This window comes from Heliconius melpomene, chromosome 21 (genome assembly GCF_056956725.1).
Source record: "Heliconius melpomene rosina isolate 202511_hmr_F chromosome 21, ASM5695672v1, whole genome shotgun sequence".
In the NCBI taxonomy this organism is placed as follows: Eukaryota; Metazoa; Arthropoda; class Insecta; order Lepidoptera; family Nymphalidae; genus Heliconius; species Heliconius melpomene.
Window position 1 is genome coordinate 1,858,049 of NC_140409.1, and position 16,324 is coordinate 1,874,372.

The 16,324-nt window shown below is 39.1% G+C and overlaps 1 protein-coding gene across 1 annotated transcript; it reads left to right on the plus strand.

The window, feature by feature from the left end:
- The first annotated feature begins 178 nt into the window (after nt 1-178).
- LOC146526791 (ATP synthase subunit gamma, mitochondrial-like) lies at nt 179-15,719 on the plus strand. Its single transcript, XM_085206136.1, has 5 exons — nt 179-270; nt 1,286-1,497; nt 14,127-14,290; nt 14,606-14,770; nt 15,413-15,719. Exons 1-5 carry the CDS (start codon nt 179-181, stop codon nt 15,674-15,676), a joined length of 897 nt encoding a protein of 298 aa, XP_085062262.1. The 3' UTR covers nt 15,677-15,719.
- The last annotated feature ends 605 nt before the right edge of the window (nt 15,720-16,324 follow it).

The following is a 16,324-nucleotide window of genomic DNA, read 5'->3' on the forward strand; positions in this document are numbered from 1 at the left end:
TGCTAAAATAATTTATTGCAGGCAGCCGATAACGAAAAATGAAATTAATTTTATAATTATGTATGTCAGTGTCAAATAAGCAATTAATTATAAATGACGTTGGATCACAAAAAGAAAACGCAATTTACATAATAAATATAAAAATATTATATATAGAATAATAAAAAAATAAACTAAAATGGTTCAATTGAAACAAGTTTCATTACGATTGAAATCTGTCAAGAATATACAGAAAATAACTAAAACTATGAAAATGGTGTCGGCTAGCAAGTGAGGATTTAAAATATTATTATTTCTTGTTTACATTAAGTATGAGTAAAGTAATATTTAAAAAAAAGTATCAAAAATTTGTTGACCTATAATAATACAATGCTTAGAGCTTTTAATTTCATTGCAGAGAAAATCTACGAATACAAATCTCTGTTACTGAGTGACTGACAGACGGAACTAAGTATATGCTTGTAGGGAGGTTAGGGAGTGCAGGGAAGCACAATAAAGGGAAGCGCTAAGAAAAGATTTCTCGAAATTCCTACATGTACGGGAAAAGATGAGATTTCCATTTTACGTCTTAAAGTTCATGTAAACAAAATTACAGGCGACGACTATTTCACAAATGCACTGTTGAGTTCATAATAAGTATGGTATCTATCAGTTTCGAAACATTGCTGATTGAGTAGCGGAAGAAATAAGCAAATATTAATTTCCCGCAATGCCTTCAGAATTCGGCAGAAAGTGGGGAACGAGTGGCTGGCTACCCTGCTCTGTGGGGGATTTATTTATTTTCTACTAAGGTTAGGTTGGCTGGTCACTATTGGACTAAAATTGCTTAAAATAGGGAACGTTGGCAAGCATTGGAAGAGGAGAAGGCCTTCACCTGAAAAAAAAGGTTCTTGCAACTGTTGTTAACCAAAAAAAAAACTAAAAACTACATATTCTTTTCTGTAAATACTTTTTTTTTAAAAAGAAATAAAAGGCTTTTTTTAAAATATTTATTTACTAATAATGAAAATAATTCATAATTATCAATTTATTATTATTATTATTAGCTCAGTGCTGCTTGAGGAGGAAAAATACAAAAAAAAATGTCTTGGATTGTTTCTAATATTTTTTTTATATTTATTGATCAAATAACCTGATATTTTAATTTTTATTTTCATCTTGTTTACTTCTTTATTATTTATTATTATTGAGATAATATATTTTTTATATAGCTTTTTTATGTTTTGACGTCTTAAATTTAATTATTTCTTTCGTTATTTCATTGAATCAAAAAAAATCCTGGCAGATTTACAAAAGCTGAACGAGAATTGGCATCCGCCAGGCCATTTGGCTATGGACCTCAGAAATTCTACGAATCCAGTCAACTAATCGCACCACAGAAGAAAACTGATGCCAAAGCTAAGGAGGAAACGCCAGAAGTTGTTTCAGAGAAAATCGAAGACGACAAGGAAGATAAGAAGATGAAGAGACTCTACGTAGCTGTGACATCAGATAGAGGTAATAATTAATTATGTCGTCGTGGTGCAGTGGGATAGCCTCTGACTGTAAAAGCAAAGGTTGAGTGTTCGATCCCCACTCGAGAGGATGATTTCTTTTCTTTTCCCACTCTGATAAGCAAATGTGCGACACATGTCGGTCAATATAAAGTGAAGTTGTAAGTGCAGAGTGCATTGGCTAATAAGAGCTGGCTTCGTTTTTTGAACAAATTATTAGTATTTTAACATTTGGTTCATTTTGCCTTTTTTTATATGCGTTCTTGACGTAAATTGCATGAACATTAAATACTATTTGCTTAACATTTATTTATTTCAGTTGAAAAAGTTGCTAATCAATGCAAATATAAAGAAGCGGTATTGTAATTCCAATTATAGTGTTTTGAAGAAAAGCAAAAAGATAAACAATAAACAATCTTTGTTTACAAATAATGATTAACTGAATGATTATTATATTTATCTATTAATTAAAGAGACTATTCACATACGCTAGCTTTATATAGGATAAATATAATTGACACTAGCGCGACACAGTTAGGATCATTATATCATTGGAAATATTATCTGTTTGCACATTCACGTTGTACGTCGCATACGCTGAGAGAGTTGAGAGATTAATTGAATTGCTTGAGACTCAGTGGCGTAACTCAACGCCGCACTCTGTATTGTCGCAGCGGGAAAATGAAAACCATTCATTTTTCTGAGTGAGTCTCATACTCACATGTCATACAGTCATCACGTTGCGTCTCGATGGCTCTAAGAATTCTCAGATACTGCTGAAATTGTAATTTTCATATAAATTTCACCAAATTAATTAATTTACTGTTAGGCTCATATAGGAGTTTTTTCATCTAATATTAATAATAATTTTTCACCACAAAGATTATTTTTTTTCAGCTTCACGCTGTATCCCGCATTTAGCAGGGTAGACAAAGAAAGCTAAGTGTTAAGATAATCCCCTCCCCACTTTCCACCTAATTCTAGAGTGCATTTGGGCGCAACGCCGCGCTTAGCCTCGGCACCGGAGCGAAGAAATGAAAATGCTATTCATTTCCTTGAGTCGGAATCGAACCCACGACCTTCGCGTTAGTCTCACTCTTGTCTCCCTGCAGCACGGCTGTCCTAATAATAATACATAAGAAAAATAAAAATATCGAATGACGATACGAGTACGAGTATCTGGCGTTATTGACCCTTAGGTTAGACGTGCTATATAGTGTAGTCATATACTGTGGGCGAGCTAAATTTGATGAGATTTTTTTTTAATATTGATAAAATTAATAATTATTACTGTGCGGCGTTGAGTTACGTCACTCAACATGCAATATCTTGAAAGTAGGCCCTTTAGTGGCGAACGGAGTGCTTTAACACTAGTTATCAATCATTAAGTTTGTGCAAATATAAATTATGAGCAAAAACTTCTGAGCTAAGGCTACGCAGATTAGATATTCCGAAAGTGAGTCAAGGCATTATTGACTTTTTATAAATAACTTTATCATTTATTATTATCTACGTTTTAATTCATCTCCATTCCACACTTTCCGCCCCATTCTCGCAGGCATTGCGTGTCGAGAGTTGAAACACCAAGCGAACAAAGGAAGGCAATTTAAAATGATTCATTCGTCCGTTTGGAAATCGAACCCGCAACCATCGAGCTTACAGATACAGCCGCTGCTCCACTGCGCAACGACAGCCACGGTCTCGGTTAAATTTTTACTTAAATATTTGTTTGAAAAAACTCAAAACGAGCAGTCGTAATAGCCATTTATTTATTACATATCTTGAAGTTACGGGCCATAAATGCTCAAAGAGATGGCATTGTATTTATTTTATTTTTATATTTATTTTTATTTATTTTTATTTATTTTTATACAAGGTTATTTTAATAATAAGCACTCTACTACATATTGCAAACAGAGACAATATAAACACAGAGGCCACCACCAGATTTGAGGCAGTTCTGTTGAAAACAGGCAGCGAGAAACTCAATGGTTGCTCTATTTAACATAACTAATTGACATATTTTAATATCATCATGTAAATCTTGGATACAATATTAACTTTCGCTTTATAATATATTTTATACTAGCAGACCCGCGAACTTCGTATCGCCTAACAGTCGATTTTTTTTTATTCTGCTATTAGCGACACCGGGTCAGCTAGTAAGATAAAAAAATAAAAACTTAAATCATTTTTAATTCTTATAATATTCATTAAAAATTATAATAAAAATAACAATTTCCGATATCTTATTATGATGCCTACTTATTATATTTTATTTTTACTTATTCTAAATTCAGTTTCATTTTCATTGTAGTACTTTATGGTACACGTTATTTTTTGTTTGGTTATCTGGCGCGTAAACAAACAGAGCAGATGGTTTTCCAACACGGGAACAGGCAACAGACCATGCGAGAAACATGAGTTTTCTATATTAATACCACTAACACTTAATAACTGCCCCTGGGATTTGTTTATAGTCATTGCGAAAGCAAGCCGTACTGGAAACTGTAGTCTTTTAAGCTCGAATGGTATGTCAGTCGAAATCATTGGGATGCCCCGCATCATCAAAAAGTCTTCTCCTTTATACTTTCCTTTTAATATGATTGCTTCTATTACGTTATTCATTATTTTTTTATCGCTAATCGTGTGCTGTTACAAAGTTTCAGTTGGTTAATATTTCGCAACATTATAACTACACATTCAAGGTTTAACTGAAGGTTGTGAGGCGGCAATCCAGGCAAATCAAGTGAATTTAAAAATTCCGGGGGATAGTTCACGACATCATGTTCATTAGTTGCCGTATCAACTGACTTATGTGTCCTTATTTTGCCAGGAATGCCATCTTGAAAATTTATATTTAATTCATTTACATCAGTGTGTTTGGCAGCCAGTAAAGCTCTTTCGCTCAACCAATTATGGAATAAATAATCAGCAACATTTGGAAGCACTATATGAATGAGTTCATCTTTTGATTACGTTAACTGACAAGAACTATCAGGAAAGGTGATGCAGCCAGTCAGCGCATCTACAGGAAGTTTGCCATTACCAATATCAATGAGTTGTTTAGAGAATATGTCTATAGATTGATCATTTTGCAACATGACACGCATATTCTTGCTTAAATGTAATACCTTGACATGTTTCCACAATTTTGAGGACTTTAAACATGAATTCAGTTCATCAGCTTGCATTGAACGTGGAACCACTGGCAATCCTCCTCCTTATAATAAAATCATTGCGCCACCAAATTGATTGGCAAACTGAGTTTTTACAATAACCTTACAATATTGGCAAGCACAGTTCATAGGTCCAATAGCAACACAGGTGTAGGCACTGCTGGCATCAATTGATATATCGTAACAAAAAGCAGCTCGATTCAAATTTGCAACATTATCAGTCAACTATCGTGGTCACGTTCATTGCAATTTTCACGTTCTGGGCAGTACGATTAGATTCTTCTGGTTAAATTTGTCCACCGCCTTATAGAAGGCATTTTTTATAAGTCACAAATACACAACACTTTATTAATTTTATAAAATTTGTGGCTTTTAGATTTAGTAATATAGACGCACAATGAGACGTTTACATTTCAATTGACATCTTACCATAGAAATATTGACAAATATTGACATTAATAGACTGAGATCCCAGGGCCCCCAGACCTACATCATTTTAACAAAGCTGAAATTTTGAGGATTGATAGTCTAATATGTACTTAAGACTCTCTAACTTAAAAATCCTTCAGAGATAGTGCCAACTTAAAGCACACTTTCAGTTGCGTTAAAGAAGAAAGTCTCTTTTTTTTTCTCATTTATTTATGTACCACACAATAAAGAAAGTACAGAAAACTTATGATAACAGAAAAAATGTGTACAATGGATAACTTATCTCTAATAGAGATCTCTACCAAAAACCCTTGAATGTAGCGGATGTTAAAAGAAATGATTCGGGTGCGGTATTTTAATATAATGTTAATAATAATAATAAACCTACATACAAATATACATAATATTAATCAATATTACTATACCTACATAAATATATACAATGACATAAAAGAGTTGAAACAGAAAAAGAAAATTAATAAAAAAAAGACAAAGCGACTACTAAAGATTCTAATTGAGATTAAGAAATGTTGTTTTAATTTGATTTTAATAGTATTTAGAGATGGATTGCCCGACAGTATAGAGTTAGGTAGTTCCATAAGCGCACTGCTTGAACTGTGAAGGATTTTTCATAGAAAGAGGTATTAAATATAGGGCACTCAAGCTTTCTTAGAGTTACACATGAGCGTACAGGTCTTTCACTTGGAAGTGTCAATTGAAAACGCTCCCTTAAGTAAGGAAGAGAGTTTTTATATATGTTTTAAAGTAAAAAATGTATATTTCACATTCTTTCACGTGGATCTTTACTTCTGCCATACGTCATAAAGGTTCTTTAAAATTGGGGCAAATTACATTAAAGTAAATCTAAAATTTATAATATATTATTTACGGACTATTTCAAGACCCCTCTAGCCCCAGACCTTAAGCAACCAGATCAATCCGATGGCTTTATCATTTTTCCAAAAAGAGATATACCGTTATTTTTCTCAACCTCTGAAAGGATCCCATTTTCAAGTTAGTGAGTAAGCATACTGTCTTAACTACATGTAAGACTAATAGTCCTCAAAATTTCACCTTTGCTAAAATGACGTCGGTCTGGCAGCTCTGGGTTCTTGGGCTATAATATTTATACGATACTAACGTCACTCAATTCTTTTGCCTTCCAGGAATCCAGCTACTAACATTTAAACTTTATAGTAGTGTATTAAAGTCCAAATTGACTTTTAAGTAGATATTAATACGAATCTTTTGAATGGGAATATAGAAAAGTCATGTTTTTGGACCTTTTCTGGTAAATTTTAATTTTTTTCTGTCCGTTAGAACCATCCTCGTACTTCAAGGAATATTATAAAAAAGGAATAACCGAAATCGGTTCAGCTTCTCTCGAGATTTGCGCTTAGCAACACATTCAGCGATTAATTTTTATAAAAAAGAAGATATTTCGTATATTGTTTTGATATTATAAAATTACTTTTGCCTCCTTCCAGAGTGAGGTAATGAAAATATTAAATATTTCATTTCTTCAAGTAGGAATCGAACTCAGAACCTGTCGTGTATACAGTCCGGTGCTTGTGCCACTGCGCCACAACGGGCCTCAAAATTATAAGAATTTAATTTTTTTATCTGTGATACACATATATCTTACCGATTTATGGATTTTCTTTTTAAATTTTATTTAATTTGTATATATTTATTAAAAATATTTACTTAAATTTATATCATTTGGTGTTGAACCATTTTAAATAATAATTATGGTATTACGTAAACGTCAAAACAAATGTTTATTACGTAGAATAATTTATTTTAAGACGACTGACGAATTATATGTAATAAAGTTTAGCTGGGTGACTGGGGTTCCACATTGGATCCAATTTTTTTTTATGTCAACAGAAAATGCTCATCACGTTGAATAACTTTTCCTAATTCGTTGTATTGATATCTCTTATAGATTAGGCGGGCTGCTAGGGTCTCACATCAGGTATTCGGACTATCAAAATAAATTATAGCCTATATGTTGCCGAAGACTAATAGCTATGCAACAAAAGAAGTTTCATTTAAATCTGTCCAGTAGTTTTTGAGTTAAAGAGTCACAACAGACAGACAGACAAGAATTCCAAAAATCATATTTTTACCTTCTATTAGTTGTATTGAGTCCCCCTGAAGTGTTTTTTTTAGTTTATATTCAATGTACAGATTTTACCCCCTTTACAGTTTTATTATATATATATAGATGTTAACTTTAAATTATTGAAGTAGCAGATTTAAAATTACTAGAGGGATTTAATTATTCACTAACTCTTACCTTCCCCTTTGCCCCCATGGTCGAATGAACATACGTACGTCGTATTGTAATATAGCCTATAGCCTTCCTCGATAAATAGGCTAGCTGAGATTATCGTCTACAAGCTAACAAACTCCTCAGATTTATAATATTGATTATACATACAAGAACACTTTGTGCCGTGATTCATTTTGAAGAACTTTTTGGAGAAGAAACTAAGTAACTGAAGCCAGTCGCCCAGGACTGGTTGTGGGTTCAATTCCCGATCTCGAAGAAAATGACGTTTTCGTTTTTCGATTGAGCAGTATGCTGTTGGCCATATCGGCCTCTACAGCGTCACCGGACTTGGGGAGGCCGAGCTAGACGAGCTCTGACCTTGGCATGGCTACCGTGGAAGGTACCAACAAAAGAGAACACAGTGGCGCAAGGGCGTCTCCTTTGAGACTCGGACCGCGACTTGCGAACACCGTTCGTAGTGGGGGGCTTTGCTTCGATCGGTTCGACCAAAGCCTACTGGGGAGGGCTCTTGATGCCCTATTGGATTAATGAGTGCGGGCTCCTCTCGCGCCGAGGCGCGATTGGGCCACAGTAAAGCTGGGACCTCGTCTCCACCGGCGGGGACGGTGTGCGTAGCGTGTATGTGTGCGATTGTGTGTGGCCCTACCTACAAATTTAGGGTCGTTCGCTTTAGTGATGGGGTCAGCATCATCGGTTAAGATATCCCGGGGTCGACGGCGATCCCACGGGCGACGTTTGGCGTAATTACACGAGTTTACCACCAGCGGATTCGGATGCGATTCGGCTTTAGTGAAATAACTACTAGAGAGCTTCCGACAGTGCTCTTTTACTGAGTCTAATTTGACGTCTCTATGGAGATCGGTATTACGCATGTACCACGGGGCACCGGTAGTATTACGCAAGAAACGGTTTTGGATTACTTGTAATCGGCTAAGGTCTGTCTGTGCGAACACAACACAGGCGTAGGCGAAAATGGGTCTGACGCATGCTTTATAGAGTCGGATTTTATTTCTAAGTGAGAGTTTACTTTTAGCACAAATGAGTGGATACAAACAACTTAGGACGTAGGCCGCTTTGCGGCGAACATAAGTAATGTGGGCTTTAAAGGACAGTTGACTGTCGAGAATGACACCTAAGTATTTGGCCTGTTTGGCCTCGGGAATTATTTTGCCTAAAAGGCGGACATGTGGCAGGTAGTCTGTCCTACGAAGGGGGAAGTAAATGATGTTACTTTTATCGGGATTGACCTCTATGCGCCATTGAAATAGCCACTGACCTATGCGGTCCATGGACTTTTGGAGTCTTTTAGCTATGCAGACTGATACACGGCCGGACGTATAGACGGCGGTGTCGTCTGCGAAAAGGGCTAGGTTTGTACCTGGGGTTTTGGGGATGTCGTGAGTGTACAAATTGTACAGAAGCGGGGATAGTATGGAGCCCTGAGGGACTCCAGCTCTAACTGGCCTACTGGAGGAAAGGGTGCCTTCTACCCTGTATCTAAATGAGCGGTTTGATAAGTAGTCTCGAATGATGTGCACGAGTCTGTCAGGTACGTTAGTCTTTTGTAACTTGTAAATCAAGCCATTGTGCCAGACTTTATCAAACGCTTTTGCAATGTCTAAGAAGATTGCCGCTGATGGCATTTGTTTGGCTCGGGATAACAGGAATTCCGTGAGGCGGTGTACCTGGTGTATGCTGGAGTGTTTGGCTCTGAAGCCGAATTGTTCGGGGGGGATTATGTCATTGGCCACGACTGCGGCTTGGAGACGAGTGAGGAGGATACGTTCGTATATTTTGCCCATTGAACTGAGAAGGCTTATGGGGCGATAACTGGACGGGGATGTGCGAGGTTTCTTAGGCTTGTGAATACCTATGACTATTGCCTCTTTCCATTGGTCTGGGAATGAGCACTCTTTTAAAAGAGTGTTGAAAATGGCAACGAGAAGCGTTAGAATGTGAATAGGAAGAATTTTAAGGATCTTATTCGAGATGCGATCGGATCCTGGGGCTTTCTTTGGCTTAAGGCGCTTTATAATGTCTTGTACCTCTTCGACAGAGGTCGGTCTTATAGGTTCGCCCGCTGGTGGCAACGGTGCCCACGTTTCGACCTGTGTGTCCACCGCGGCGACGTGAATTGGATCACACGGTTTTTCCGAGGGGGAGCATTGACTTTCTAGGTTATCCGCTAGGCATTCGGCCTTTTCGAGATCGTCTGAGGCTAGTGTTCCGTCCGGACGGATTAACGGCGGTAATTCGACTACGGTGTCGTTTTTGAATGATTTAGTTAATTGCCAGAACGCTACGTGCGATGGCGTAAGCTCTGATAACCTATGATCCCAAGATTCGTCTCTGAGGTCCTCGAACCGGGCTCGAACCTGTCTTTGGAGCCTCCAGAGTTTAGCGCGGTTTGCTGGCGACGGAAATGAATCGTGCGCCCTATTGGCGATGTTTTTACGTCTCATAAGCTTTCTGAGATCTCGCGGGATCTTAAAATGTCCTTCTGGATTACTTGGAATTTCCCTAGAACACTCGTCGAGAGTGCTACCCAGTCTGTCGGTAAGTTGGTTAATTTCCGCCTCGACTACTTCCACCGAGTCGAATCTGTCAGGTGTGTCGTCTGTCGGTTCCGTGTCGGGATTGCCTAGGCGCTCCGCGAACTTAGACCAGTCGGTGATGGTGGTTTTAGGAAGAACTGGAGGACAATCGGGTCCTAATTTAACTATTACAGGTCTATGGTCTGAGTCTAACTCTGGTATTACCTCGATAGAGCGCAGCCTGAGAGAGACGCCCTGCAGGATGGCTATGTCGAGAATTGAAGGTCGGCCCCGGGGCCCAAATCTAGTGGGAGTGAGGGGGGCTATTATCTCAAAGCGAGAGGTGGTCAGGTCATAGATATTTTCGAGTTCGATTCCTCCTCTATTTGTGGAGTTGCAATTCCACCTGGTACTTTTACAGTTAAGGTCCCCGGCTATGATAACCGAGTCCCCCATGTCTAGTAGTGTCTGTAGGTCGCTTCTAAGTAAACTCTTTGATGGAGAGAGATAGGCGGAAGCTATAATAGTGGGTGGATGTCCAGTCATGTGAACCTTACAGACCGAAACTTCGATGTTAGTGAGCGTCGGCGGCGGATCGAGCGGTATGACGTGAAGCGTCTTTTTGTAAAATATGACGGTGCCGCCTTTGGCGCCGTCTCTGTCGTTACGAATAGTGCGGTAATTGGCTATCTTGGGATCCCTATTGCAATTTCTAAGGAACGTTTCCTGAACTAGAAATAAGTCGAGTTGTCGGTTTGTAACAAAATCGCGGACTAGCCCCATTTGCGTATTGAGACCGTTAGCGTTAAAATAACCTATGTTGAGAGAACGCGGCTTGACTCGCGCGAGTCTTAAATCGGGCGGGTTGATTCTAAAATTATTATTGACCGCCATTGGAAGTTTGAGCATTGACAAGTAGTAATTTGGCTATAAGCTTTCTGTTGAGCTTAATTACTTGAAGTCGACTTTTAGGATCGCCGTTTGAGTCTACTAAGCCTTTCGCGAAGGCCAATAATTCGTCTTTATCTAGTATATCTAGAAAGCTGGTCGCAATGTCGATCGCGTCTTCGATCCTATCCTGTTCTGTTACCTCCCCACGGGGCTGTCGGGCAGAGGAAGTGGCCCTGGAGGGCTTGGGTTTGGGATTGGAGGCCTTGGCGGCTTGGGTCTCTGGTAGAGGTTTTTTCCACGCATTGGTGGAAGGAAGAGGGGCTGGTTGGAGTAGTGGCTGAGGGCCGGACGGGTTTTGCGCTGGACGGGAAGGCATCGAAGCCTTATGCGTCCTGCCGCCCTTTCCGCCGGACCTGCGTGGGGCCCTAGGGCATCCGCGGTAATTTGCGGGGTGCCCTTGGGTCTCACACAAGACACAGCTGGGAGGTACGGCCGGGTCTGGGACCTTGCGCGGACAGTCAGCAGTAGCGTGACTTTCTAAGCACTTCACGCACCTGGGTTTTGCGTGACAGTTTTTGGCGGAATGCCCATAGAGCTGGCAGCGGTGACACTGCCCGGGGATGCCACGAGACCATGGCTTATCTATAGTAATGCCCGTGAGTGAGCAGATGGATTTTATATTGAAAATTTGTTTGCCCTCAGGGCTACGGTCTAGGACAGCTAGGACCATGTCGTAGCTTTTCTTAGTGTACTGATTGTACATACGGTGGACTGCTCTAACTGGAAGATTTTGGGATTTTAAGTCCCGGAAAACTGATTCGGTCTCTAACTCGGATGGGATACCCTTGAGGACTACACGTAATTGACGCTCGTCCTCCAGAGCGTAAGAATGGAACCCTATCTTTGAATTCCTAAGGTGGGTCGTAAGGACCCTGTGATCTTTAGGTGTTAACACCTGAATTCTAACTCCCTGCGCTGTGGATCTGGCAGAATTGAACTGCACTTTAGCGGACAACATCCATAGTTGTAAATTGTCCCACGCTTTCTTTTCCTGAACTATTATCGGGGGAGGTAACCTGTCCCTACGAACGCCGGCCGGTAGCGGTACCGAACCGTCGCCAGAGTTGGACGCGGGGATCGAACTATTATTATTGCTTGTCTTGGTTGTATTGTCAGTCTTGTCGGTAGAGTCTACCTGCGCACCCTTTTTGACTACCTGCGCGTTGTCCCTAGACCTACGCGGGGGTGAGGACCGCGGGGAGGGGGTTTTTTCTGCGCGCGCGGCGCGTTTGGCTGGGGTTGTTGGCGGAGAACCTAGCGATCTACGGGCCTTCCGTTTGGCCGATTTTGATTTGACGGTCTCGAAACCGTCATTATCCTCCACACCGGGAGTTTCTTCCTCGTCGGCTGAGGCCTCAGAGGATGATGAAGACGACGAGGAAGCCTCCGCGGCCTCAGACTCAGACTCGGACTCCGCGTCATTTGCGGAAGCCTCGTCCTCATCCGAGCCGGCGTCGGCCTCCTCAGGTTCGTCCTCCATCTGCTCTATTAACTCGGGCGATTGAGCGATCGCCTCATTATCGACGTACGTTTTTAGGCCTTCTAAGGCGTCGGGGAAATGTTGCGCGACGTAGTTTAGCAGGTTAACCGCATCTACTCGGATCATTTTGGGGACAATTGACCCCCCGCCGTGGCGAGGGGTGTGTGCCTACTTTGACCTAATGTCTCGGCCTGGTGGGGCCGGGGTGAGTACCTAGCTTAAGCTAACACTGTGTAAAAGTACTCACGTGGGTATGGAATCCAGGTGAAATCCTATGGACACTAACACACTACACTGCACTACACAAAACAACGGAGATCGCCGCTCGCCGAACAAAACGACGCCGATTGGTCCTCTTCGTCTTCTTGGTGATGCAGGGTGGCCGTATAGTTGGTCGATAGTGCGCGCGTGCGTGGATTGGTTTTTGGGTTTTTTTGGTTTTTTTGGTGTTGGTTTTTGCGAAAGCGATGCCAAGCGGACATTGAGACGTCCTGGCGGTACCGCGGTCGGATTGGAACTCCTCAGAAGAAAATGAAATATTTATTTAAATTTATATTTTCATTTCTTCGCTCTGCTGTACGCCACTCAGCACGCAATGCTTCCGGCGTAAAGTGGAGAACGCAGTGTCTTAACGCTAGGTTTATTCTGCTTACCCTGCTTTGTGTGTTATTCCACAATTAGGAAAGAAATATACTTATTTACAAAACCAAGGACAAGGACGTTTTCCTAGAGCCGCGGGTTCAAGTTCCGCTGTGTTAACATTTTTATACGTTTCCTAAAAAAGTATTTGTTTATATTTCTTATATATATACTATGTTTATCAGTGGTCTTTAAATAATTATAAATATTTTTGCGGCCTGTCGCAGTATTATTGTTGTTAATGGGACGTTGATGACGTCGATGACGAATGACGACACTCTCATGACGATCCTGTTTATCATATATAAGTCATATACAATATAACAATTAAAGGCTTTTCCTTATATATCAACAAACTTGCTATTATAACATGACGTAAATGACATAGGGAATAGTTAAATGCTACCTCAATAGGCATTCGTAACATTGGGTAGCGGAACTTTACAGTTTTTGCTCATTCTAAGAATTTATCATTATTATTATATTATATTTATTGTTGTATTTATATCTCTTTTCTTTATTAGTCTTTTCCTCAATTTTCTTGGGTTTTGTCTAACGCAATATATCAATTATGTTTCATCATAGAAAAATTAATTAACTTTAGATATAAAAGTTGTTTTTGCAATAAGTTCACATGGGTGTTAAGAGGCCATGCGTCGTTGGGATTTTAAAATGGCAAATATGAGAGATTTTTTTTACTATTTGTTTTGTAAACTAAAATGCAATGCATGCAGGCTGCATCAGTTTATTATTGTCAAGGAATGACACTTTGGCAGACACGTGGCTTTGGGCTTCACCAGGCAAGAATAAGTTGGCGGTTGGTAAAATATTTGATTAATTTTACTTTTTAAAAAGGGTGTAAAACCATTAGTAATAATTATATGATTATGACATTTGACAATTATACATAGCTTAGGTGACAGTAAAATAGCATGATGTTAACGAGCTGGTCTGATGATGGAGCCAGGATCGGATTTGTGACACTCTCCAGAAGAAATTTATAATCCAATCGAGTTTAGGCTCATATTTAATACCGCCGACCACATTCTATAGAAATTGTAGCACTTAATTGTGCGAAGCTCAAAAAAACAATAGGTATGTAATTAGCATTTAATTTGCAAGGTCTCTGCGGGGGTGTCCACAGTGGTGTGTCTCGTCGCATCAGACGTTCTCTAACCACCAGGGCGGGTGACGCCGCGGCCCACAGGCTGGTCTGCATCGGAGACAAATCTCGAGCCATGCTTAGAAGGATTTTCAGTGAAAATATGCTGATGAATGTCAAAGATGTATGTATTTTTTTACTGTATTAAATAAATAAATAAATCTTTATTTCCAAAGTTAAAATTATATTGGGCTATTAATAAAATGCCAAAAACACATATAGTAATAGTCGTTACGTTAAAATTATTAAAGAGATTGTTATAAGCATAAATATTATACGCAATTTTGCTGTTTGTCCTGCTATCATAGCGAAGAAATGAAAATAATTCATTTACATTCAGTGAGAATCGAACTCACGGCCCAATGGTGTGCTACTGCGCCAAAACGGCCTCCATTATTTCATATAATTAATTTTATTATTTTTCCCTTAAACATATTAGATAGGGCGAATAGCCCCAGTGTTCAAGGACGCGTCGAACATAGCCGCCGCTATAGTGCAGTCGGGGTACCTGTACGACATCGGCGAAATATACTACAACAAGTACTTTAGCGCAGTGAAATACGAATTAACCATTTTACCTTTCTTCAACAAGAATAGAATTGAAGTAAGAATATTACATTGTTCTTCCATGAAGCTTGGATATTAAGCAGGACTCTATCAAAACACTCTGTTATACATTTTTTTTTATTTTATTAGGCAATGCAATGGCAGAATCAAATGACGCACTCTGTCTTACCAAATCAGGAAATGAAAATATTTTAACCATTGCGTCAAATATTCACCAACTGCAACGTATTGGTTTCATTTAAGCATTAGAACTTAAAAGTAATATACTAAATATTCTATAAAATCCCATAGACGTCGTCGTGGCGCAGCCACACTCCTGACTATCAAAAAAAAGTAAAAGTTGTGGATTCGATTCTCCCCCGGGGAATGAATTATTCTCATTTGATATCTCTGGAAACAAACCGCGGCACAGCGGCATAGGGTTCCGCCACTCCACTCTTTGGGAACAGAGGTTCTTAACATTGTGTTGCATTGCAGTCTGCATGTCCTGCTTTGTGTGGGATACAGCTTGTTTCTAAAAATAACCTGTGTTATATAGCTATATTATTCATATCAATGTCAATATGCAACTTTGAAGCTATATCCAAACATCTCTTCTCCCGCTCGACCAATATAGAAATATATAACTATACCCTATAGCCTTCGTCATCATCATATCTTAAAAAAAAAATATGAACAGTCAGCACCAAACATGAGCGCCTTTGACGATATCGAAGAAGATCAGCTAGAGAGTTACATAGAATGGACCTTCACCGCTCTTCTCTTCTACGCTCTAAAGGAATCCGCGGCATCGGAGCAATCTGCTAGAATGGCAGCCATGGACAACGCAACCAAGAACGCTGATGATATGATAAGGAGACTGACTCTGCTATTCAATAGGACCCGACAAGCTGTTATCACTAGGGAGCTCATTGAAATTATTTCTGGGGCAGCAGCTTTGTAGTATTTTCGTATTGATGTGATATACGGAAAGAACAAGTGTTCAGATATTCTGTTCTGTCTGCTTTTTGATTAGTATATTAAAAGTTATATTTTTAAAATAGTATGTTCTTTTATTATGTGGAAGTGGTATTTATTCGAATATATTTTTCTTTTAAATATTATTCAGGTATATATGATTGAAATTTAAAAGTTTTATGATTTTTAAGTTTACTTCAGTTTGATGAAAAAAAAATTATTACTATATATTACTACCCATACCTATATTATAAATTCGAAAGTAACTCTGTCTGTCTGTCTGTCTTTTACGCAATCAGGGCCAAACCGCTAATTTAATTGTGATAAAATACTCATATAGAGATACTGGAGGGTCTCGGGATGAACATAGGATAGTTTTTTTTCTCATATTTGTAATATTTTCGATATATACCAATATATTAAAATACTTATTAATTTGACATGCAATTTATTCCGCCATGTTAATAACAACCGTCGCTATGCGACCGTTGCTAAGCAACGATCTGCAAAGTTTGTTGTTAGAAAACGTCACCCAAAATGAGCTTGCTTTACGCATCTCTATTGAAAACTGAAAATAATTTCATAAATATATTTAATAAATATTCGTATAGTTCAAGCGGGCGTCGCCGCGTTC

What these genes read in the sequence shown, in the direction of transcription:
- LOC146526791 (XM_085206136.1), top strand. Translation starts at nt 179, where the DNA reads ATGGTTCAATTGAAACAAGTTTCATTACGATTGAAATCTGTCAAGAAT. An exon ending in AGCTGTGACATCAGATAGAG is followed by an intron (nt 1,498 to 14,126) that starts GTAATAATTAAT and finishes TTAATTTGCAAG; the next exon opens with GTCTCTGCGGGGGTGTCCAC. An exon ending in TGCTGATGAATGTCAAAGAT is followed by an intron (nt 14,291 to 14,605) that starts GTATGTATTTTT and finishes TAAACATATTAG; the next exon opens with ATAGGGCGAATAGCCCCAGT.